Source organism: Aquarana catesbeiana, linkage group LG02 (genome assembly GCF_042186555.1).
Source record: "Aquarana catesbeiana isolate 2022-GZ linkage group LG02, ASM4218655v1, whole genome shotgun sequence".
In the NCBI taxonomy this organism is placed as follows: Eukaryota; Metazoa; Chordata; class Amphibia; order Anura; family Ranidae; genus Aquarana; species Aquarana catesbeiana.
Genome location: NC_133325.1, coordinates 382,460,796 through 382,485,840, shown reverse-complemented (window position 1 = coordinate 382,485,840; position 25,045 = coordinate 382,460,796). Strand labels below are relative to the sequence as shown.

The 25,045-nt window shown below is 43.5% G+C and overlaps 1 protein-coding gene and 1 long non-coding RNA gene across 2 annotated transcripts in view; one reads left to right on the top strand and one right to left on the bottom strand.

The window, feature by feature from the left end:
* The window catches only part of VPS53 (VPS53 subunit of GARP complex), a 270,995-nt gene that overhangs the window by 10,122 nt on the left and 235,828 nt on the right, over positions 1–25,045 (bottom strand). The window contains exon 21 of the mRNA XM_073615146.1: positions 11,194–11,298. Within this exon, the coding sequence (XP_073471247.1) occupies positions 11,194–11,298 (105 nt within the window). The remainder of the gene's footprint in view (positions 1–11,193; positions 11,299–25,045) is intronic.
* LOC141128082 (uncharacterized) overlaps positions 1–25,045 on the top strand; it is a 178,950-nt gene that overhangs the window by 82,320 nt on the left and 71,585 nt on the right. The window lies entirely within an intron of this gene.

Sequence of the window (25,045 nt, the reverse complement as noted above, 5' to 3'; positions counted from 1 at the left end):
ACAAATTATGTGAGCAGACTGCAGTTCCTCTTTAAGCAAGGGCCAGACTTGTGTTCAGCCTAGACTTAACCACTTCAATACTGGGCACTTTCACCCCTTCCTGCCCAGGCCAATTTTCAGCACTGTCAAACTTTGAATGACAATTGTGCGTTCATGCAACACTGTACTCAAACTAAATATTTATAATTTCCTTCCCACAAATAGAGTTATCTTTTGGTGGTATTTGATCACTAAGGATTTTATTTTTTGCTTAACAAACCATAAAACCGACATTGTTGAAAAAAAAAAAAAAAAGTTTTTCTTTGTTTCTGTTATAAAAGTTTGTCCTTCCCTGACGGGCACTGATGAGGCTGCACTGATGAGGAGGCACTAATATGTAGAATTGATGGGCACCTATAGGCGGCACTGATGGGCATTAATACGTGGCACTGATGGGCATTAATACGTGGCACTGATGGGCACTAATAGATGGCACTGATGGGCAGCACCGATGATGAGGTACTGAAAGGCATTACTGATGGGCACTGATTGGCACTTTGTTGGTCACTGACTAGCAGCTGATGGGCAGTGATTGGCAGATGTGGTGGGCACCACTGATGGGGGCAGAGCTGATAATCAATGCACTGATTATCAGCGCAGACTTCCCCTCTGACAGGAGAGCTGCTGATCGGCTCTCCTGTCAGCGTGAACAAAGGAAAGCCATTTACCGGCACTTCCTGGTTACACGCTGTGGTCAGCTGTGATTGGTAAAAATAATAATTATTATTATTTTTAGTTTTTTCATTATTTTTTTACAATTTTTTTTAGCAGCCCTATTGGGGGGCTTTGGTTAAATATTAGGGGTCCAAACAGACCCATGGTGTCTTACTTTTGAGACAGAGAAAGAGGATTGAGGACACATTTCTCAATCTCTATTGCCCTAACTGTATAGAATGAATGAACAGGAATAGCTCTCTACAGAGCTTCCTGTTCATTCACAAACTGAAGAATAGTAAACAGTTTACTATCCACAAGGTTTAAGAGTGTGTGTGTTTGACCATTCTTCCAGAAGCGCATTTGTGAGGTCAGGCACTGATGTGGATGAGAAGGTCTGGCTCACAGTCTCCGCTCTAAATCATCCCAAAGATGTTCTATCGGGTTGAGATCAGGCCTCTGTGCAGGCCAGTCAAGTTTCTCCACGCCAAACTCGCTTACCCATGTCTTTATGGACCTTGCTTTGTGCACTGGTCCAAATCATTTGGTGGAGGGGGATTATGATGTGGGGTTGTTCTTCAGGGGTTGGGCTTGGCCCCTTAGTTCCAGTGAAGAGAACTCTTAAGGCGTCAGCATACCAAGACATTTTGGACAATTTAATGCTCCCAACTTTGTGGGAACAGTTTGGGGATGGCCCCTTTCTGTTCTAACATGACTGCGCAGCAGTGCACAAAGCAAGAATATCCTGAGCTCAACCCGATAGAACACCTTTTGGATGAATTAGAGTGGAGACTGCGAGCCAGGCCTTCTCGTCCAACATCAGTGCCTGACCTAACAAATGCGCTTCTGGAAGAATGGGCAAACATTCCTATAAACACACTCCTAAACCTTGTGGACAGCCTTCCCAGAAGAGTTGAAGCTGTTATAGCTGCAAAGGGTGGGCCAACTCAATATTGAACCCTACGGACTAAGACTGGGATGCCATTAAAGCTCATGTGCGTGTAAAGGCAGGTGTCCCAATACTTTCGACAACATAGTGTATGTGGGGTTGTAGGACTCACAAGCTAACAGAGCACTAATAAAATCAATGAAGAGTGTTAAAAAGTGTGGACAAACCTAGAGGTTTTAAACAAAGAGAATAGTAATATTCACTCTCCATTATAAATAAGGAAAAGAGAAAGAAAAAATGTGCTGCTGTGAAAAGGAGCATTAAAGTAATCATATTGCTTTTCCCTGCATGGACAAAGCACAGGTTTTCTTTAACCACATCCATACCGGCGTATGTATGTATATATGTGTATATATGTATGTGTATGTATATATATGTATATATATATATATATATATATATATATATATATATATATATATATATATATATATATAATATTAGATGGTTATACTGGGATCATGGTTGAGGCTACAAACATGATCCCGGTATAATTTTTTACAGTGACCGTTTCCCTACATCATAAAATAATCCTAGTGGCTATACAGCTGCTGGATTACTTTCATAGGCGGCACAAGAGGCTCCCATCGCCACCATTACTGGGCTCTCCCATTCGATCGGGGAGCCCAGGAAGGATGTAACCAGCAGCATTGGCTCCCCAGGAAACAATGAGAAGAACTGATGTTGTTCCTCCCAATATGCGATGTCAAAACCCAGAAGAAACAAGAATTTCATCACTCCCATTTTCAATTTGTTTGTGAAGCAGCAGATCAAAGCGATCTTGGTTTGATCTAATGCTTTGGAGGTCAAAGGAAAGCCCAGATCTCTCCATAAAGAGAACCTGCCACTACCTATGCTATTACAACATCCCTTGTGAAAGCTATAAAGGTGAACAAAAAAGAAATAAAAAATTAAAAAGGTACAGTGTAAAAATAAGAAAGGAAATAATCCAAAACACTTTTTAAAAGTGCCCTGGTCCCCCCATGCTTACATGCAAAGGTGAACGTACGGGTCCCTCCCACACTCATATGTAAACAGTGATCGCACCACATATGTGAGGTATCGCTGTGAATGTCCAAGTGACAGCTATGATCTAACACCAGATCTCCTGTGTAACTCTAAACTGGTAAGCTGTAAAGGCTTTAAAAGCTTTACCTATGGATAATTTAAAGTACCGTAGTTTGTCACCGCTTCACGGGCGTGCACAATTTTAAAGCGTGAAATGTTTGGTATCTATTTCCTCAGTGTAACATCATCTTTTATATTGGACCAAAATATCGGGTATTATATTGTGTATGTTTTCAATAAAATTCATTAAAGTGTAGTTTTTCCAAAATGTTTGAGCTTGAAAAACCGTAGCGCAACTACCATGTGACATATAAAATTGCAACACCCACCATTTTATTCTTTAGGGCCTCTGCTTAAAAAATTATAATATAATGTTTGGGGGTTCTAAGTAATTTTCTAGCAAAAAAAAATACCGATTTTTATATGTATAACAGAATAGTCAGAATTGGCTTAGGAAGCTAGTGGTTAAACACCACAGTAGGAATGTTTTCTTTATCTACAGTGAATTTAATCATTTACCCAGGAAATTATTGTCTTTAAGCCTACACAAGTATAGTAACAAGATCGCACTTTCATAACATGCCAACATTGGTGCGGATCACTGCTGCTAACTGGAGATCATTTTGCCAACAGTGACAGAAAAATATTTTAAGAAGACAAGCAGAACAGTAAATCTAAAATAAACCTCTTTTCCAGTCATGTCTAACAGGATGATTTCTCCAAAGAATACTCAAATTCTTTAGAAATATTTTACTGGAAATCTGAGAAAAGTGTAGACGCTTTTTCACTTGCTAGCCATACATACAAATAAAGTGTATTAATAGGCCAAAGGGGATTAGAACCTGTCAGATTTTTTTTTTTTTTTTAAAGCTGTGTCCCCACTGGGGGGGAGATTGACATTCTTCATTTGTCCTGGTGACTAATGTCCCCAAGACAGAAAGTGATGGGAAATCAAACTTTCACAGTTGTCAACAGAAGAGAAGGTAAATCCTCCAAATGGGATACCTGTAATAGGGACAACTGTCAGAGTGAATTCTCCTAATGTCCTCCAAATTCCCATTGTGCCTTTGGGACAGGAATGAAGGGACATCTCCCTGGCTGGACAGATCATGAAAAATAAACTGATGGCACAAACCACAACAATCCCCTACATTACCATAATTATCACATGCCAATTATTGAAAGATTTAAGTTGCATGCATTCTGGGTTTAAAATAAAAGTGTTATTTTTAGTTTAGAATCAAGGAAAATATTGACATTTAATGTAGATATTAGAGACATCTTTTTAAAACTATTCTTATTATAGTGATTCACTAGTCTCAAAGTGGAAAATACGGCTAAAAATAACTATTAAAAACAAAACAAAAAACGCCCCCTACCCCCTTCTCCTACCTAGCCTGCATAACCTGTACATAGAAGCTCTGTTTTTTAAATTAGAACCCCTGTGTCAGTGAGGGGCGGCTGCTGCAAGAGAAAGGAAGGAGTGCAGACATCGGAGGGGCAATGGCAGCCTACAGGTGATCTAATGGCTCCAGGAACTCAAAGCCGTTGTAAAGAGCCGATAGGTACACTATAGGAGAACATGTAGCCTCTCCTTCTGATATCTATCTAATACAGCTTGGGGTATGAGGATGGTTTTGGAACAATTTTTGACAAGCAGGATTGGGATCTTAAAGTTCCAATTTCTCTGTAAGACTTTCCTTGAGGTGGTGCTATGCACAATGGTGTCCAGTATATGATTATTGACACATGGCTTTGATAGCATATTAGAATATTGAAATGACAGATAACTCATCTTCTGTGGTCCTACTATTTTATACCTTCTTTGGTTCCCCCTAAATATGGTGTCCTTGGATGCTATACACTGCTCTGCTGCAAAAAAGGAAGCTTCTTTTTCTATAGGCCTACTTTGTAACATAAATATTACCATCATCTATATTCTCCTGATGAAGTGAATGCATCTTAGGAAGTGTGCAGAGAAAATACAGTATAGTCCCAGTTCTGTACATGATGTAATAAACCTACATGGTTTAAGTACAAAAGGAGGAGGGAGTTTGGGTTGAAGGTGCTTTTTAACTTCTATGTACAATAAACGTTGCAATAGAAGGCCTACAGTATATGATTTAAACTATGCGTGTTTACTATATACGTTTAACCCCTGTTCTAAAAAAAAAAAAATATATATTATATTATATATATATATATATATATATATATATATATATACACAGTGGGGACGGAAAGTATTCAGACCCCCTAAAATTTTTCACTGTTATATTGCAGCCATTTGCTAAAATCATTTAAGTTCATTTTTTTTTCCTCATTAATGTACACACAGCACCCCATATTGACAGAAAAACACAGAATTGTTGACGTTTTTGCAGATTTATTAAAAAAGAAAAACTGAAATATCACATGGTCATAAGTATTGAGACCCTTTGCTCAGTATTTAGTAGAAGCACCCTTTGATTTAATACACCCATGAGTCTTTTTGGGAAATATGCAACAAGTTTTTCACACCTGGATTTGGGGATCCTCTGCCATTCCTGCTTGCAGATCCTCTACGGTTCTGTCAGGTTAGATGGTAAACGTTGGTGGACAGCCATTTTTAGGTCTCTCCAGAGATGCTCAGTTGGGTTTAAGTCAGGGCTCTAGCTGGGCCATTCAAGAACAGTCATGGAGCTGTTGTGAAGCCACTCCTTTGTTATTTTAGCTGTGTGCTTAGGGTCATTGTCTTGTTGGAAGGTAAACCTTCAGCCCAATCTGAGGTCCTGAGCACTCTGGAGAAGGTTTTCGTCCAGGATATCCCTGTACTTGGCCGCATTCATCTTTCCCTCGATTGCAACCAGTCGTCCTGTCCCTGCAGCTGAAAAACACCCCCACAACATGATGCTGCCACCACCATGCTTCACTATTGGGACTGTATTGGACAGGTGATGAGCAGTGCCTGGTTTTCTCCACGCATACCGCTTAGAATTAAGGCCAAAAAGTTCTATCTTGGTCTCATCAGACCAAAGATTCTTATTTCTCACCATCTTGGAGTCCTTCAGGTGTTTTTTAGCAAACTACATGTGGGCTTTCATGTGTCTTGCACTGAGGAGAGGCTTCCGTCGGGCCACTCTGCCTTAAAGCCCCGACTGGTGGAGGGCTGCAGTGATGGTTGACTTTCTACAACTTTTTCCCATCTCCCAACTGCATCTCTGGAGCTCTGCCACAGTGATCTTTGGGTTCTTCTTTACCTCTCTCACCAAGGCTCTTCTCCCCTGATAGCTCAGTTTGGCCGGACGGCCAGCTCTAGGAAGGGTTCTGGTCGTCCCAAACGTCTTCCATTTAAGAATTATGCAGGCCACTGTGCTCTTAAGAACCTTAAGTGAAGCAGAAATTTTTTTGTAACCTTGGCCAGATCTGTGCCTTGCCACAATTCTGTCTCCGAGCTCTTCAGGCAGTTCCTTTGACCTCATGATTCTTATTTGTTCTGACATGCACTGTGAGCTGTAAGGTCTTATATAGACAGGTGTGTGGCTTTCCTAAGCAAGTCCAATCAGTATAATCAAACACAGCTGGACTCAAATGAAGGCGTAGAACCATCTCAAGGATGATCAGAAGAAATGGACAGCACCTAGTTAAATATATGAGTGCCACAGCAAAGGGTCTGAATACTTAGGACCATGTGATATTTCAGTTTTTCTTTTTTAATAAATCTGCAAAAATGTCAACAATTCTGTGTTTTTCTGTCAATATGGGGTGCTGTGTGAACATTAATGAGGAAAAAAAAACATGAACCTAAATGATTTTAGCAAATGGCTGCAATATAACAAAGAGTGAAAAATTTAAGGGGGTCTGAATACTTTCCGTCCCCACTGTGTGTGTGTGTATGTGTATATATATATATATATATATATATATATATATATATATATATATATATATATATATGGTATAGCTGAATATATATATATATATATATATATATATATATACGGTATATATATACGGTATAGCTGAATTAATATTATAGAGCCTTAATTTGTTGCCAAGATAGTAATTTTTTTTTTGTATTTGAATAAATATCAATTTGCTTGGTATCCATGGCTGTGCTCTCCGTTGGTTCGAATCTTACCTATCTCACCGCACCTTCAGTGTCACTTACAATTCTACTTCCTCCTCTCCAACACCTCTTACCGTTAGGGTCGCCCAAGGTTCTGTCCTTGGATCTCTACTATTCTCGATCTACACATCCTCCCTGGGTCAACGGATAGCCTCCCATGGCTTCCACTACCATTTATATGCTGATGCCACCCAAATCTAACTCTCTGCCCCTCAGCTCACCCCAACAGACATATCAGCCTGGATGTCACACCACTTCCTCAAACTGAATCTATCTAAAACCGAGCTCATAATATTTCCTCCCCCACGTGCCCCTTCCCCTGACTTCTCTGTCAAGATCAATGGCACAACTATCAGTCCGTACCCACATGCCAGGGTGCTAGGGGTAACCCTAGACTTTGGACTGTCCTTTCAGGTCCACATCCAACCCCTGTCCAAATCATGCAGCCTTAGCCTCCACAACATTTCTAGAATACGCAACTTTTTAACTAATGCCACCACCAAGCTTCTAATTCACTCCGTGGTCATCTCTCGCCTCGACTACTGCAACTCACTCCTCATTGGATTACCTTCACATACACTATCCCCCTTCAGTCCATAATGAATGCCGCTGCAAGACTCATCCACCTTACCAACCGTTCAGTGTCCTCCACCCCTCTCTGCCAATCCCTGCACTGGCCTTCACTCACCCAACAAATAAAATTCTATGTACTAACAATAATGTACAAAGCTGTCCACAACTCTGCCCCCAGCTACATCACTAACCTAGTCTCAAAATACCAACCAAGCCGCTCCCTTGTCACCTCGTCCCATGCTCGCCTACAGGATTTCTCCAGAGCTTCTCCCATCCTTTGGAACTGTTCGACTGTCCCCTAATCTATCCATCTTTAGACGATCCCTGAAAACCCTTCTCTTTAAAGAAGCTTATCCTGCTTCCAGCTAATACACTGTCAGGGGTGGACTGACCATTCGGGCATTCGGACGCCGACCGAGGGGCCTCGGTCAGTAGTGGGCCCGTGAGAAGCTCCTAAGAGATGCTCGTCAGATCTAGGGGTATGCTGCTGGCAGTGCTGCGGTGGAGCCGTTCTGCTGCTGTGGGGGGGCCCAAGACACAACATCTCCCCCCTGCACCTCTAGCTTTCAGTTTGGGATGCAGTGGGGGGAGTGGGAGGTGGCGATCGGCAGCTCTATGGTGCTCGCGACATCTCCCTGGGGCTTGTATTTCTCCTTCAGAGTCTATACAGTGGAGGGAGAAGGGGACTCTGACCCAGGCAGCTCACTCTTCAGTGTACAAGTGACTTGCTCTGTTTGTACACTGTTGCCGACTGCTGCCCGGGTCAGAGGCCCCTCCCCTCTCCACTGTACAGAATCAGGAAGAGAACTACAAGCCCCAGCGAGATCCCGCGGTCCACAGGCACCATAGAGCTGCCGATCGCAACCTCCCCCTGTGCTGGGGGTTGGAGGTGCACAGCCAAGTACAGGGGAACCTCTGGGGTGGTTTAAGTCTGGGGACCCAGATCTAAGGGGGGGCTCTCTGGGGACCCAGATCTATGGGGGGCTCTCTGGGGACCCAGATCTATGGGGGGGCTCTCTGGGGACCCAGATCTATGGGGGGCTCTCTGGGGACCCAGATCTAAGGGGGGGGGCTCTCTGGGGACCCAGATCTATGGGGGGGCTCTCTGGGGACCCAGATCTATGGGGGGCTCTCTGGGGACCCAGATCTATGGGGGGCTCTCTGGGGACCCAGATCTATGGGGGGCTCTCTGGGGACCCAGATCTATGGGGGGGCTCTCTGGGGACCCAGATCTATGGGGGGGGGGCTCTCTGGGGACCCAGATCTATGGGGGGGGCTCTCTGGGGACCCAGATCTATGGGGGGGCTCTCTTGGGACCCAGATCTATGGAGGGGGCTCTCTGGGGACCCAGATCTATGGGGGGGCTCTCTGGGGACCCTGATGTATGGGGGGGCTCTGGGGACCTTGATGTATGGGGGGGCTCTCTGGGGACCTTGATGTATGGGGGGGCTCTCTGGGGACCTTGATGTATGGGGGGTCTCTCTGGGGACCTTGATGTATGGGGGGTCTCTCTGGGGACCTTGATGTATGGGGAGGCTCTCTGGGGGAGACCCTGATGTAAGGGGAGGCTCTCTGGGGGAGACCCTGATGTAAGGGGAGGCTCTCTGGGGACCCTGATGTAAGGGGAGGCTCTCTGGGGACCCTGATGTAAGGGGAGGCTCTCTGGGGACCCTGATGTAAGGGGGGGCTCTCTGGGGACCCTGATGTAAGGGGGGGCTCTCTGGGGACCCTGATGTAAGGGGGGGCTCTCTGGGGACCCTGATGTAAGGGGGGTCTCTCTGGGGACCCTGAAGTAAGGGGGGTCTCTCTGGGGACCCTAATGTAAGGGGGGGGTCGGGGGCTCTCTGTGGACCCTGATGTAAGGAGGGGGCTCTCTGGGGACCCTGATGTAAGAGGAGGTTCTCTGGGGACCCTGATGTAAGAGGAGGTTCTCTGGGGACCCTGATGTAAGAGGAGGTTCTCTGGGGACCCTGATGTAAGAGGAGGTTCTCTGGGGACCCTGATGTAAGAGGAGGTTCTCTGGGGACCCTGATGTAAGTGGGGGGGCTCTCTGGGGACTTGTTTACATCGGCAGACCATCGTTCTGCCTCTGTTGGAAACGATCATCGGTGTGTCCAATCACAGCGGCAGTGGGTCAAACAGCACGCAGATGCAGCACGCAGACCCACAAGTGCAGAATCAAGTACCTGTACATGATTCTGCTCACAGGAGACGCAGCCCCATAATAAATGTACGTGGTTAATGTGAGTTTATTTTTCTTTATTTTCTCAACTCTTTAAGCATTTATTTTGAACATACAGTAGAGAAATTCTGTGACCAATGCATGTAATGTAGTAGTGTAATATATACGTGGGGGTTTGTGAGGGTGTGGCTTGTGTGTGGGTGGGGACAAAGGGGGCCCCATGATCCCCTATTGCCCGGGGGCCTCATGAGTTGTCAGTCCGCCCCTGTACACTGTTTTACTTTCTCCATCAGCGCATCCCCCACAGCTATTCCCTTTTGTATCAATTGAACCTCCCTCCTAGAATGTAAGCTCTAGCGAGCAGGGCCCTCTGATTCCTCTTGTACCAAATTGTAATGTAACTGTAATGTCTGCCTTCATTTGTTAAGCACTGCGCAAACTGTTGCGGCTATATAAATCCTATATAATAATAATAATAATAATAATAATAATATCTGTTAGATTTTTTTGTTAAGCGGGAAATCTTTTAGTGTATGGCCAGCTTAAAAAAAATCTGCAAGGTAAATATAAAGCACCCTATTATACAGAATACCCAGCATGACACAGGTAACTAAGAAAATATTAAAAGTAGAACTATAGGCAAAACTTTTTCTTCCCATTTTTGATAGAGTAAGGGAGGGTTATAACCCCCTGCCAGATTATTTTCCCACCATCTGGGTTCCATTGCAAAGATTTCACTTCCTGTCCCATAACAGGAATTGGGAGGAAAACCCTTCAAATTAAGGGAATTCCTTGGGGAACCCCAGGTCACCAAAACTAGTGACCTGGGGTTCCCCAAGGAATTCCCTTTGGAAAATTTCTCCTCTATTACTTTTCTGAGGACAACCCAAAATTTGGGATTTTCTTTTACTTTCAACGATAATGATAAACAGGACAGATAGAGAGGGTAAATCAGGCGTTCTAATCCCTCTACACTCTATGCAAAACTAAAAAAAAAGTTTTGCATTTAGTTATACTTTAAGGCCCAACTCCAACTAAATGGGTTAAAAAAACCTCATAACTTTTTAATTACTGTTGATGTGCCACTGGGCAGATCTACCAAAACTTTCTTTTCTGGTGACCATAACAAAAGCAGGTCTTTATTAGAGAGGGGAGGGGTACAACATCTGTCAGGTTTTTATTGCCCTCTGTCAGACATGACAACTACAACAACATCTAATTTCTTGTTCTAATGTGACCAGGCCAGGAAGCGAGGGAAAACTACTCCACTAAGGGCACAGGCAAAAACAAAACCTGGACAAATGTTCTGACGATGTGTTCGCATACATTTTGTTCATATGTGTGGATTCTTATAACTATAAGATTTGCGATGGCAATACTACCTTTGAAGCCATGTATTTATCTTGTATGTATAGACCCTTCAATAAGGAGTAATACATTTATATAAGAGGATGCAAGGATGTTTTCAGTAACAAGTACAAGTCAAGTCAGTGCCAGGGATCCAGTCTTGTTATTCTCAGATGAAAATGATGTGTTATGAAATGGTATACTGTTCTCTGACACATGACAAGAGGAAGCTCTGCTACCAAACAGTGTAATTCTACCTTGTGCTCTCCTTACCTTCATTTCCAATATCTTCTGGAATGTTTCCGTGCTGCAGTCAGCAAGCAGTTTGATATAATTATCCACAAATACAACAGAGGGTTCATGTGGCGCCATCACAACCTAAAGAACCAGGAAAGAAACAGGGGTATGGTTACATGTGTTCACGTACATGTGTTTGCATTCCAACTATCAAATACAAGACAGGATGAGATTAACCAAGGCATTAACACTGATTATCACATTTCTGAAACACTCTAATGTGACTCTTCGTTTGAATGCTGTTCTCAGGACTCCGTGTCATCAAGCCTGCGTTTAAGGTCAGCGTGGTACAACGGTAAAGCACACTGACCTTTCAGAAGTTTACGTCACATTTCATTGTACAATTACAGGTGGGGAAACTCTCACTCCTGTAAAATCTATAGAAACCCAACTGGGGGAAATGTTCCCAACTAGTCAAGCTGCCTACAAATGCAGCTGCTCATTTACCCACTGTTCTGTACATGTTTCTAACCATAGTACCCCAATCACTTAAGAATCACTTTCTTTGATGTTACTAGAATCACTCGACCCAATCCCTTACCACAGCCCTAAAACAGTTAAATGTGAAAAGTGAGAATGGATCACTTTACAGCAGTCAACCTTTTTGAGATTAGGGCCAAGTAAATTCTTCAAAAACCTTTCATGCCCCAACAGTAAAAAATAAAGTCTATAAATCACTCAAGAAAAATATGGGTATACAAGCCTGGTATTGAAATGATGGAAGGCTTTGGATGGGGCTGGATGTCACTGTGGGGGGATAGGGGTTGTGGAGTGGGTTAGGAACTCTACAACAAACTTGGTGGCCTTGTAGGGGATGAGCTTACTGGGTGCATTGTGGGACACTGTTAGACCTTGGGGGCACTATGGAGGGCTGGAAGCTCTGCAGCAGGCTGGGGGGGGGGGGGGGGGGGGGTTGGTGGACTTTAAAGGATCTGCTGCTTGCTAGAGGCCCTAGAAACGGGAGGCCACAGCCCAGTGGTTGAGAATCATTCCTCTACAGGGTTCCCAGTACTGGGATACTCTTCTACTTCCATGACTGGCCTCCTATTCTCTGAACACAGGCTGCATGGAAAGCATGTCCACTCTGGCTGCTGACATTTTTTCCATCAACAACTGAGAATTGGAAATCAGCTTCATATTGGTTGGGTGCCATTAGGCTGAAGCACTGCCTGCAAAAAATAGATTTTTAGGGGTGCAACCACGAGTTCAAAGAAACCTTTATATCTATGCTTAGAGCCACTGGAACCTGAAGCAAACCTAAGATAAGGTATGCATTACATAGTTGGAAAATATCCACAATTAGTCCTTTGCTTCAGAGAAAAGGAAAAGAAAGGTACTTTAACCATGTGTATGCTGATTCCAGGCACGGGTCAAGTCAGAGACAAGGGCTGTAGTATGTTCTTGCAATATGAGATCCAGAAAGATGGATAAATCTCCCAGTGTCATTATCCATCCTGTCAATTCTAAAGCCAAACAAATCTGTCCCTTTATAAGCCCACACAATGGGAACCTTAAGATCCTCCTTTCAATTTTGGTTTCTTTCACCCGAAGGTCTTTTTTACACAGGCACACTGATCAGTACACCTGTGCAGGCGGCTGTTTTTACCTACCACGGGACACAGGTGGTCAGTACAGAATTTTCACATGCATCCCTTAGCGTACATTCATGTGGGACCAATGCAGGGCTCAGAATGCAGCCCTTTTGTTAAAGGAAGCAGAAAAATAACAGCTCTACTGACAGGAGCAACAGCTAATATAACTAAGTTATGCAGGGACTCAAAAAAAAGAAAAAAAAAAAAAAAGAGACTGCTGTGTTAATGATATTGACAGACTGCATTATCTATGTAATTTCTGATTTTGCCCATAGTTCCACTTTAAAGCTGACTTCTGGTATAAGAAAATATTGTCTAAATTCAAGGGACACTATATTCTTTCTTGAATCTGGGCGCACTTTGTGTATTTCTTCCAGTTTTGTTCAGTAATCCAGTGTGAAACTTTGCCTCTATGCGGGAGCTTTCTGTAATTAGTATTATACAGGATTTATATAGTGCCAACAGTTTGCACAGCGATTTACAATATAAAGGGAGACAATTCCCCAACAATACGATTCAATACAAGAGGGTAAGGAGGGTCCTGCTCCTGGGAACTTACAATCTTATTGGGAGGGGCTGGTAGAACAAAAGGTAATAATTGTGAGGGAGAAATTAAAGATTCCATTATTAGCTGAAGAAAGGATAGGTTTCCCTGGAAGAAGGCCTAAAAGCGAACAGGAGTAGGAAATAGCCGGACAGACTGTGGTAGGGAATTGTCTTGTTGACTGGAGAAGTCCTGGAGACAAGCATGGGAGGAAGAGACAAGGGAACTTGACAGCAGAAGGTCTTGGAAGTATCGGAGAGGATGGTTTGGGTGATATTTGGAGACAAGATTGGTGGTGTAGCTCGAGGGCAGAGTTGTGAATGGCTTTGTATGTTGTTAATGTTTTGAATTTTATTAGTTGAGTAATGGGAAGCCCGTGAAGGGATTGGCAGAGAGGAGTGGCGGACACTGAGCGGTTGGTAAGGTGGATGAGTCTGGCAGCAGCATTCATTAAAGACTGAAGAGGGTATCGCCTGCAAAGAGGTAGGCAAATGAGGAGGGGAGTTACAATAGTCAAGGCAAGAGATAACTAGGGAGTGAATAGGTTGCTTAGTGGTTTCAACAGTTAAAAAGGGGCGTATTTTGGAGATGTTACGGAGGTGAAGTCTACAAGATTTGGACAGTGATTGGATTTGGGGCTGAAAGGACAGGTCAGTCTCCAGGATTACACCTAATACCTTGCCATGAGGGGGAGGTACTGATAGTAGAATGTATTATTGATCTTGATGGCGAGTTAGGGGAGGGGCATAAGCAGGGGGGAATATTATGAGTTTAGTTTTAGAAAGATTGAGTTTGAGGAAATGGTGTGACATCCATGCCGATATGTCAGTTAGTAATGCAAGAGGAGACTGAAGGAGAGAAATGGGGAGTAGAGAGATAGATTTGGGTGCTATCAGCATAGAGATGGTATTGGAAGCCATGTTTTTTTTTTTTTTTTTAAGTGACCAAGGGAGGAGGTGTAGATGGAGAAGAGGAGGGGTGCCAGGACAGAACCTAAGGGGACCCATACAGAAAGAGGAAGTCGAGAGGAGTAATAAAGACCAGTGTCTGCTACTCTCTCCCCTTGTGAAAGTTACTGGTTTTTCATCCACCCACTACCACTCTGTTTTCTGTGGGCAATCTGTAGTGGATAGACCTGCTGGGTCCCTCCCACAGTTCTGCTCTCTGCATAGGTTATGTACAGCATACTGAGGATGTCACTGATATTTTACATAGTAAAAGCTAGGTTTGGAAAAGGTGTTTGGTGTTGAAAAAATGTACTTGTATCCTTTGAGCTCATTGATGAATATATTTCTATACATATTTTGTACCCCGGGTTCAGCTTTAGGAATGCTGTAATAGAGCATAATATTTTAGTAATCTGTGTAGGGGGTGACTTTATCTACCATGAGCAGTGTGCCACTTTAAATGTGGTTGTCTGGATGATCAGAATGCTTATAACCAACTTCACGTCTGGGCTTAGGGCCCAACCTAAACTTGGAATGTACAGTGGAGCGGCTGCCAGCAGACTGAAAACTTCCAAAACCCAAAGCGCATTCCACTTCCCCAGGGATATCTTGTGGTCTCTGGAAGGACACAAAAACACTACACAGCATTTTCTGTGCCCTCACAATATGCTTAATATGAACTGCAGTAACATAGCAAACACTTCATAAGTAAAGACAGAATTGGAAACAAATACTGACCAACACAGTATAACCACAGCAAGAGCTATTGTAAGCATTTTATCAGGCATGTTACATGGATGGAATGGTAACATCTCTGATTGTTGTGATGCAATTAGTCCGTTTATTTTTTCACTAGGAGTAACATATGTATGTATACTCTAAGGCAGAGGTAGTAAACCTTTTGAGCACAGTGTGCCGGAAAATGTTTTAGAAGAAATTGAAAGTGCCAGTAATATTAAAAAAGTCAATTTCACACTCTCAATCGCGAAAAATGATTTTTACACAATAAACGCTGTAAATTAATGGAATAATAGTAAGAAATGAACACTATGTTTGTGTATTTAAATCTGCAAGTACTTCTATCACTCCCCTCCCCCCAGACTGAAAATGCTGCTCTCCAAAGGTGCCCCTTCATCCAGAGTGCAGGCAATCTAATTCAGGAGGTGTGTTACTGGCCAGATCACCAGGCTAAAACAGAGGGGAAAAAAGCCTAAAAAAGAAAGTTGATGCAGCCACCACATCTAATGATTGTTAAGCTGCAACACATTACATTTTTGGTTCTGGGCTTAATACCACTTTAATCCTGCCAGTCAGAAAATGAATCATACAAAAAGAAGAAAAAATATCAATTCATTGAAATGCAGCATCATTTTCCTGTGCCTGGAACACAACATGAGAAGTCTGGCTCTCATGTGTCAAAGTACACTTAAAACAGACCGAGTCCAAGTATGCTTGATTTACATTTATTCATTTGCTATATTGGTACTCCCACAGATTTGCACAAGGACCAATCTAGAGCACCTTTGTACAGTGTGTAGATATATACTGTATCTATCTATATATATAGCTATTATGTATATATCCCCACATACACACAGTGTGTGTGTATATATATATATATCATCTATAAATCATCTCCACACTATATATATAATTTTTTTTTTCAAAAGTCTGCCATAAGACCTGCATTTTATTTAAACTTTAGAAGCAGATTTAAATTTAGCCCCTTTTTGGTCTAGCAGGGTAGGAAACTGGGAACTTTAACTCTAGCTCTTTAACTTTAGCTCTTACTGCTTCTACTGCATGCCCTAGGTACTAAGAAGCTACATATTTTTGTATTTTCTCAAGAAGAAACAATCTAGTAGTATAATGTATTTCCAAAGTGTGAAAGAGCAGGCCATCCCCAAGAAAAGCAACAAACACATGGACCAGCTCCTCATAAAGTTACTGCATCGACTGAAACAAGCGCCCAAACCATGGCAAGTAAGACATCAAGAATGATTAAAGGAAAGATATTATGATCAATCCATGGGGCTGCCATTACTGATCTTCTGGTTTCAGCGTTTCTAAGGCAGTCCATAGATAATGATTTCTTTCCACAGGTTGCAGGAAAGAAAATCACTTGATTCTCTCCTGCAGAGCTATTGTGTTCTCCTGGGTTGGGCTGCTCGAGGAGCCGTTCCTACCGGGAGAACACAGTGATTACTGCTAGCTGCTATAGCCATTGCCAATCACATGCTATAAATCTACCCAAGTCAATCGATGGATCAAACTTGGGTACAACAAGCTGCCCAAAGTTTGATCGAATCTCAGCCAGGCCCTGCTGAACTGGCAGAGATTCCAACCTTCTATGGCCAGCTTAAGTCACTGATTTACATATTAGTTCAATTGCTACATACTTGTTCAGGGCCACGGACTCAAAATACTAAAGATAGGGGTGACGAAAAGAACACTTTCAGACAGAAGTTAGTTTCGATGTAAAGGATCAGCGTCTGAGCCAGGGTACTAGTAGAAATGGCAGCGTACACATTTCACTAAGTTCAGGTTTTCTGAAGTACACTGTACTTCCTGTCTAGGCATAAAGGCATTATGCTTATTCTGATGGCCTTTTCTTCAACACAAAATAATAGACAGCAAACATCAAATTCCCACCAAACAAGCAAGGATGCTACCTGCACGTCTACCTTTGATTGGCTGAGAACATTTATATATACCATAACTACTGTTCAATTTAAAATGGCAAGCTTAAAAAATGGTGAAAACTATGTCAAAGGTTTTCTAGCAATTATTGCAACAGCACTAAATAACAAAAATACACAAAAGCTTCCATTTAAAGACGCATTTATAATGCACCAAGTCTGCAAAAAGGTTTCTAAATGCCCTTTCCTGATTAAGCTAGGTAAGCATTTTGTTATTGTCCCTTTACTAACAGCAGGATGCATTCTGTCTGTCTGTGTCACCAGTCACGGTCACGGTTGGAAGTAATGGGGAATGTCACAGAAGAGATATGACCAATTCTGAAACAGAATCATTTTGGATACCTTATAAGTGTTGAGTCAGAAAGAGGTAATGATTCATTGTGCTACTATGTCTCTCCTGCAGAAGAACCCCCCCCACCACCACCTCCAACCATATATAGCCCCAGCGATGCTTTACACAGCAAACAACATACTTATACCTTCAAAACATATTTCAGATAACTGCTACTTTCCAATGGTATACTACTAATGATAAGGTTAAAACAAAAGACAAGAGAGTTATACACAAAAAAAATAAAAGTAAATTGGGCTCAGGTCCTGTAAAGTTTGGAAATTAACTCCTTCAAGCAGGTGGTTTATGGATCAAGCACATGACAGTAAGATTTATTTACGTGCCTACACTCCATACATGGCCCGCTTAATATTTTTTTGAAGTGGTTTATTATTGTTCTACAAGCCCCAGGGACACTGCAAGTGGAAATGCCAAGGATCCATGGGGAATAGCAATAAGTCGCAAGAAGGGGAGTGGTGTTCAAATTAGGCAAAGGCTTCCTGCGGTGGGAAAGCTGCACGCTCTACAATCTGAGTGGTTAACTGCTCCTATGGACCTTTTCAACAGTTCATTAAGCAATCTGGCCCAAGTAAAGTGCAGATCAGAGTGAACCTGCTTGGTACATACACAGGATATGCTCCGTGTTTTGCAGTGCTAAACAACCTTACTACACCTTCACACTATACATGCCTATGAGCCTGCCAATTCACTGTCAACAATGCACCCTCTATGGGAGGTTCATATCCTCTAACATATAATTTACAAAAGCAACCACACTAAGCCAATGAGAGTTCCCTCTATTGGTCATCTCTCACCTCGACTACTGCAACTCCCTCCTTATTTGATTACATTTACATAGGCCATTCCCCTTCAGTCCATTATGAAAGCTGCTGCCAGGCTTATCCACCTTACCAACCACTCAGTGTCTGCTACTGCTCTCTGTCCATCTCTCCACTGGCTTCCAATCACCAAACAAATAAATTCAAAATACTAACAACTTACAAAGCCAACCACCACAACTCAGCCCCCAGCTTCATCACTAACCTAGTCTCAAAATGCCAACCTAATCAATCTCTTCATTCTTCCCAAGACCTCCGGCTCTCTAGCTCCCTGGTCACCTCCTCCCATGCTCGCCTCCATCACTTTTTCTGAGTCTCTACCATCCTACGGAACTCCCTTCCCCAATCAGTCTGACTATAGCCTACTTTGTTTGCATTTAGACGATCCCTGAAAACTCTATTCTGCCCCCACCTAACAACTGTACTTTTATGTTCTCCATCAGCTCACCCCCCACGTCAATTAAAGCGCTTGTAAACCGCTGAAGGTTTTTTCCTTCTTACCTGCAAGGTAATGTCACAATGTGCTAGTATGCATCGCATACTAGCACATTATGTGAAAAGTACATGAAAACAAAGCGTTCCAGCGACGCAATGCCATTGCTGAAGGCTGCTTCCATCTTCACCTGCCTTGCTTCCGGGATGCAGACTCCAGCTCTGTGACTGGTCGGAGCCGCGATGACGTCAGTCATGCGCATGCGCGTGGAAGCCGATGTTCACGGCACAGGACCCTGAAGGAATGGCACGGGTGGACGTTCCTTCAGAGAGCATGCACAGTGATGTGACTGACTGCATGTACAGTAAATATCTCCTAAATAGTGCACGTTTAGGAGATATTTAAACTACCTATAGGTAAGCCTTATTATAGGTAAAATTTAGTGATGGAAGTTTACTTCCACTTTAACTCTTGTATCACTTGACCCTCCCTCTTAGATTGTTAGCTCTAATAAACAGGGCCCTCCTGTATGATTGATCCTGTATTAAATTGTATTGTAATTGTACTGTCTGCCCTCATGTTGTAAAGTGCTGTGCAAACTGTTGGCACTATATAAATCCTGTAAAATAATAATCTATAAACCTCTATATTTAAAAAAAATATAATACAAAATGATGATTTCTCTTATAATGTATTTATGATAAATAAGTAAATAGGATGACAAAATAATACAGAAGCTGGGAAAGCTGGGAAATGAAACATTCTCCAGCACGTATTATATAGAGCAGCTTGCTACGTATTACAATGTATTTGAAAAAACAGTTCTTTCTATAAATGTCCAAATACTTGTGTTGGTAAATGGGGAAAGAATGATGACTCAATCCCATATGTCCCCTTCTTCGTAATTGTAGCTAAAGCTGAAAAGTCTGTTTCTTCTTCCACTGCAATATAGTTGTCAATGTGTTGTCCCATGGACAGTATATTTAAGCTGGTTTGAACCATCAGACAGTCATAAAACTGTCTTGGATTGTGTTTATTTTTCTAAACTTGGCAATGGTAGGATAAGCTACTAATTTTCTATGGTAATTTCAACATAGAAGCCATGAAACAAAAAGATTTAAGAAGATTTTAACTGCAGAGTCAGCACCAAAAAGTATTCTTTTTCCACCTCCCCAAACCATATCTCAAAAGCTTTCCCCCCCAAATCATATCTCAAAAGCTCCCCCCCACCCCAAACTATACCTCAAAAGCTTTCCCCTCAAACCATATCTCAAAAGCTCCCCCCCTCGACTTCCGGTTCCGGCGCCGCATGGAGTAGCTGCACTCTCTCACAGCTCCCGCTCTGAGGACACCTAAACCTGCTTAAAAATCCGGCCCAGAAGCCAGACACCTCAATCGGCCACCTCGGGCTCCTGTACCCGCTCTATGGACCGTTTTGTGGAGGTCCGCGGCTCCCGCTCCAACACGGCCCTGACGCCGCCGCCCCAGCCGCAAATCGAGGCCCCGGCTTCGGCCTACACGGAGGCCTACACAGGCGCGCACCAGCAGCAGCAACAACACACAGCGGAGATGGAAGTAAGTGGAAGCACAGCTCCACACACATCCTTTCAGACATCCTCTGCCCAGCCACCCTCCCAGGCTACCTCTCCTCCAGCACCCTCTCCTCAGGCCTTCTCCATGCCAGCTACTTCCCCACAGCTCGCCGGGGATCACAAAACCGAGCGCATAGCACAAGCAGTGGCAGCACTTCTGTCCCCCATGATATCTGCTTCAGTAGAAAAGGCTGTAAATGCAGGGATGAAACAGATAAAGGCCCAGCTAGGAGAACATAACACTAGGCTAAACGAGCTAGAGCACCGCCTATCAAGCATGGAGGAAGAGATGTACCAAGCCCAAGCCACGGAACAAGCACAAGACAAAACGAACCAATATATAATTCAAAAACTTGACGACTTGGAAAATAGATCCAGAAGGAGCAACCTGCGATTCGTGGGGATTCCGGAATCCCTCCAAGCACCTGCCCTAATGGACTTTTGCTCCCAACGCATACCCGAGGCGCTAGGCCTAACAGGCCCCTGCACAGTGGAACGCGCTCACAGGATAGGGTCATATAATGAAGAACGCAAGAATCCTCGACCCATCATAGCCAAATACCTAAATTATTCCGACAAGGCTCTCATTCTTCAAAAATTTAGACAATCTCGCTCGCTACAAATTGACGGAGTGAGAGTCCTGATTTTTGCTGACTACTCCATCGAAGTTTCAAAGAAACGCAAGGCCTTCCAACAGATATGCTCTGAACTCTTTAAGCAACAGATCAAGTTCACCCTAGCCTTCCCTGCCACCCTACGCCTCAAGACACCCAACGGGGACCAGCTCTCCTTCCAGGAACCCTCAGAAGCAGAAGCTTACCTGCGATCTTTATCCCCCAATACTCAACAACACACCCCGTCGAAAGGTACTTTAATCAATCGCTCCCTGGATCAACGAAGTCCGCGAAAAGACTCCCCCAAGCGATTTAGATCCTCGATTCCGGACCAGCACCGTTCTACGCACCGCTGAACCAAAACCGGAAACCCACCTCCTTCGGTCCCAAAATTTTGGACAGTAAAATTCTCTCTGTCCTCCCTCAGATTCCAAGCACCATCTGTACCTCATCTACACGTAATGTACAATATTTTGCATATACATATGTTTTGCCTTTCTATTGTAATTTTTTTTTATTACAGGTCAATTCCCAGCAAGTTATTCCTTTCGTAAATGGCAATGATTTTCTTTTTTTCCTTACATCCTCCTGGCCTCACTGTGTGCGGACAACTTAACTCCCTCCCCCCCTCCCCTCCTATGTGACTCCTTGATGCCCACATAAACGCTTATCTCATGATTAAGGGCTCTCTGGGGCTATACCATCACCGTCCTGAGATGGGAGCTGACCCGCACAGTGACTTCATGCGGAAAAAAGCGAAGTTTTCATGTTTGTATGTTTTACTGGTGACACTCTTCCCTATGATGTTTCCCTTACAGGTTAATTCCCCCCCCCCCCCCCCCCTCTCTTTCACACGGCCCTAACCAAATCAAATCCACTCTCGTACTTATACACCTCCCACATAACAACCTCAGACATCCAAACACAACTGACGTACTATCACACCTTCCATATAATACTAAAACACACTTAATAATACACATCCCTTCTCAACCCCCCTAATATGAAAATACTTTCCTGGAATGTAAAGGGTCTCAGATCCCCCCAAAAGAGATTGAAAATCCTTAGGCATCTCAAGCGGCTCAAAGCCGATATAGCACTTCTTCAGGAATCACATTTACCGGCCTCAGACTTTCATCGCATGAAGAAACTCTGGGTTGGCACTGTTCTGGGCTCAGAGGCAACAGGACGCAAAGCTGGCGTTCTTGTACTCATACACAAGAACCTCCCGTGCACAGTCTTGTCCGCAAAAAACGACGACCAGGGCCGTCTACTCACGGTACACATCAAAATAGGCTCCAAAGAACTAGCTATAACAAATGTTTATGCCCCCAATAATCCAAGCAAACAATTTTACACTGAACTATCCAGTTGGCTTCTAAAAATCACACATCTCCCCCATCTGATCGGAGGAGATTTCAATGACACCCTCCATCAGATAGATGACAGGTCTTCACAAAAAAAAACAATAAAGGACGCTAACCCACTACCCCCTTCCCTCCTGGCCAGCACCATGGAATCCATCCATCTCCAGGATCTATGGCGCCTTTCCCATCCGACAGACAGGGAATTCACCTTTTACTCTAATCCACACAAAACATTCACCAGAATAGACTACTTCTTTGGCTCTGACAACCTTCTACCCTACCTCCAAAACTCCACCATCCACGACATCACCATTTCAGATCATGCCCCTATAGAGTTGACACTAGATAATCTAGACCTACCTCCTCACCCCAATATATGGCGGTTCCCATCTTTTCTACACAACAACACTGACTTCCAAAATTACATCTCCGACGCTTGGGCTGAATACTCCTCAAACAACGCCCTACACATACACGACCCCAACCTATTTTGGGATGCTGGTAAAGCTTTTCTGAGGGGTCGTATCATTTCCTATGCAACCTCATTCAAACGCAACACCTTAACTAAGTACAAAGAGGCCAGCTCTCGTTTACACCGGGCACAACGAGATATGTACACCAAAGACTCCCCAACAACACGCTCTGAATGGCAGATAGCAAAAAGGGAATTTGACATTTGGGTAAACAATCTAGAAAACACCAAGAAGGCCTACTTAGATGCCTCTTTCCATAAATTTGGGAATAAAGCAGGAAAACTCCTATCCAGACTTTGCAAAGGTCCATTCCGCCCAACCCATATTACATCCCTACGTGATAAAGCGGGTACCCTCCACGCCACCCCACTCTCAATTAACAAAGTCATGCAAAAATTTTACTCCACTCTTTATGCCCCAGACCCGATAGATCCACAAACAGCACACGCTTTTCTAGAAAAAATAACCCTTCCCAAAATCTCCCCAACACAACTAGAAACCCTAAACGCACCTATCACTCTCCCCGAAATATCGGCAACAATCCGCAACTTAACCCTGTCTAAAGCCCCAGGCCCAGATGGCCTCACCAGTGAATTCTACAAGACCCTACAACCCCTATTAGAACCTACTCTCCTCCAACTATATCAACATATATGGTCAGGGGGCTCATACCTCCATTCGGGGAACCAAGCCATCATAAAACTACTGGCAAAAAAGGGTAAAGACCCCCAAGAACCAGGATCATACAGGCCCATATCACTTCTCAACCTAGATGTTAAAATCCTCTCAAAAATCGTTGCCACCAGACTAGCAGACATCATGCCTTCCCTAATTCACCCTGCACAGTCAGGTTTTATCAAAGGACGTACAGCCACCCTTAACATCCGTAAAATTATGCTGGCCCTAGAACACGCCCTACATCACCCAAACACGGATCATGCCATCATCACGCTAGACGCGGAAAAAGCCTTCGATAACGTCAGTTTCGACTGGTTATCCATGACAATGAAGGCAATAGGTTTCTCTGGCCCCTTCCACCACCTTATTACCACCATGTACACAGCTCCGACAGCAAGACTAGTGGCGGCAGGTCTCCTGTCAGAAGAATTTCGCCTCCATAAGGGCACACGCCAGGGCTGCCCCCTATCACCACTCCTCTTCAATATAGCACTAGAACCACTTTCCAGATATTTAACATCAGTAGCCCCCTTACATGGATTAAAGATAGGCCCTCACGACTTACGCACCTCACTTTTTGCAGATGACGTCCTTATATTTTCAGCCAACCCCTCATCTGATATGCTAACCATAAAAAACGTATTCGATGAATTTCGCTTGTGCTCGGGCCTCCGTATTAATTACACCAAAAGCGAAATTCTTCCCATCGGTTCCCACTCCGCACCTAAATGGACCCATCAATCAATTTTCCCTGTTGCAAAATCCCACATTACATACCTAGGAATAAAAATAGGAAAACTCCCTTCTTCGCTATATCACCTCAATTACCCTCCTTTGGTGTCAAAAATAACTCAGGAATTAAATACCTGGATGGATCTCCCCCTTTCGCTTCTGGGAAGATGTCATTTAATAAAAATGGTCAGTTTTGCAAGACTACTCTACCCCATGCAAACCATCCCGCTACTTCTCCATCATAAAGATGTGATCTCACTCAATAACGCTATATCTAAATTCTTATGGCAGAACAAACGACCACGTATAGCTTTAAAAAAACTCTATCTTCCCAGACGCGAAGGGGGCATCAGCCTCCCGCATATCAGAATGTATAACCTTGCATGTCTGCTAAGAACAAGTCTAGACTGGATAACCCAGTCCTCTCGATACTCAAACTTTTCTTTGGAATCCCACATGGCCCATCCCTACTCACTTGTAGCCCTCTTACACTGTAGATGGAAGTCAGTCCCCTCTCCCCACCAACATAATCTCCTATTAAGGGACACAGCAGTAGCTTGGAGAGAATCACGGAAAATACTAAAGGTATCCCCTTTTCTGTCGATACACCTCCCGATTCAAGGAAATCCGGCATTTCCGCCGAGTCTAGAGCATAAATCATTCAAAACATGGGAACAGAAAGGCCTAACTAAATTTTCTCATCTCTGCAACATCCAGACGGGTCAACCACTACCCTTCGAACACATCGCGAAAACTTTCTCCCTACCCTCCATCCACAACTTCTTCTATGGGCAATGTATCAGTTTCTTAAGGGAAGCGTGTAATCAAGACGTCAAAAGGTTCCAAACAAATGTCATGGACCAAATGATAATGAGTAACACATACAAAATCTCGGACATATACAAACCACTCCTCAACAAATCCTCTCTACCTCTCTCGTCATCATCTATCAAAAACTGGAATAAAGACTTCCCTGATCCAAACCTA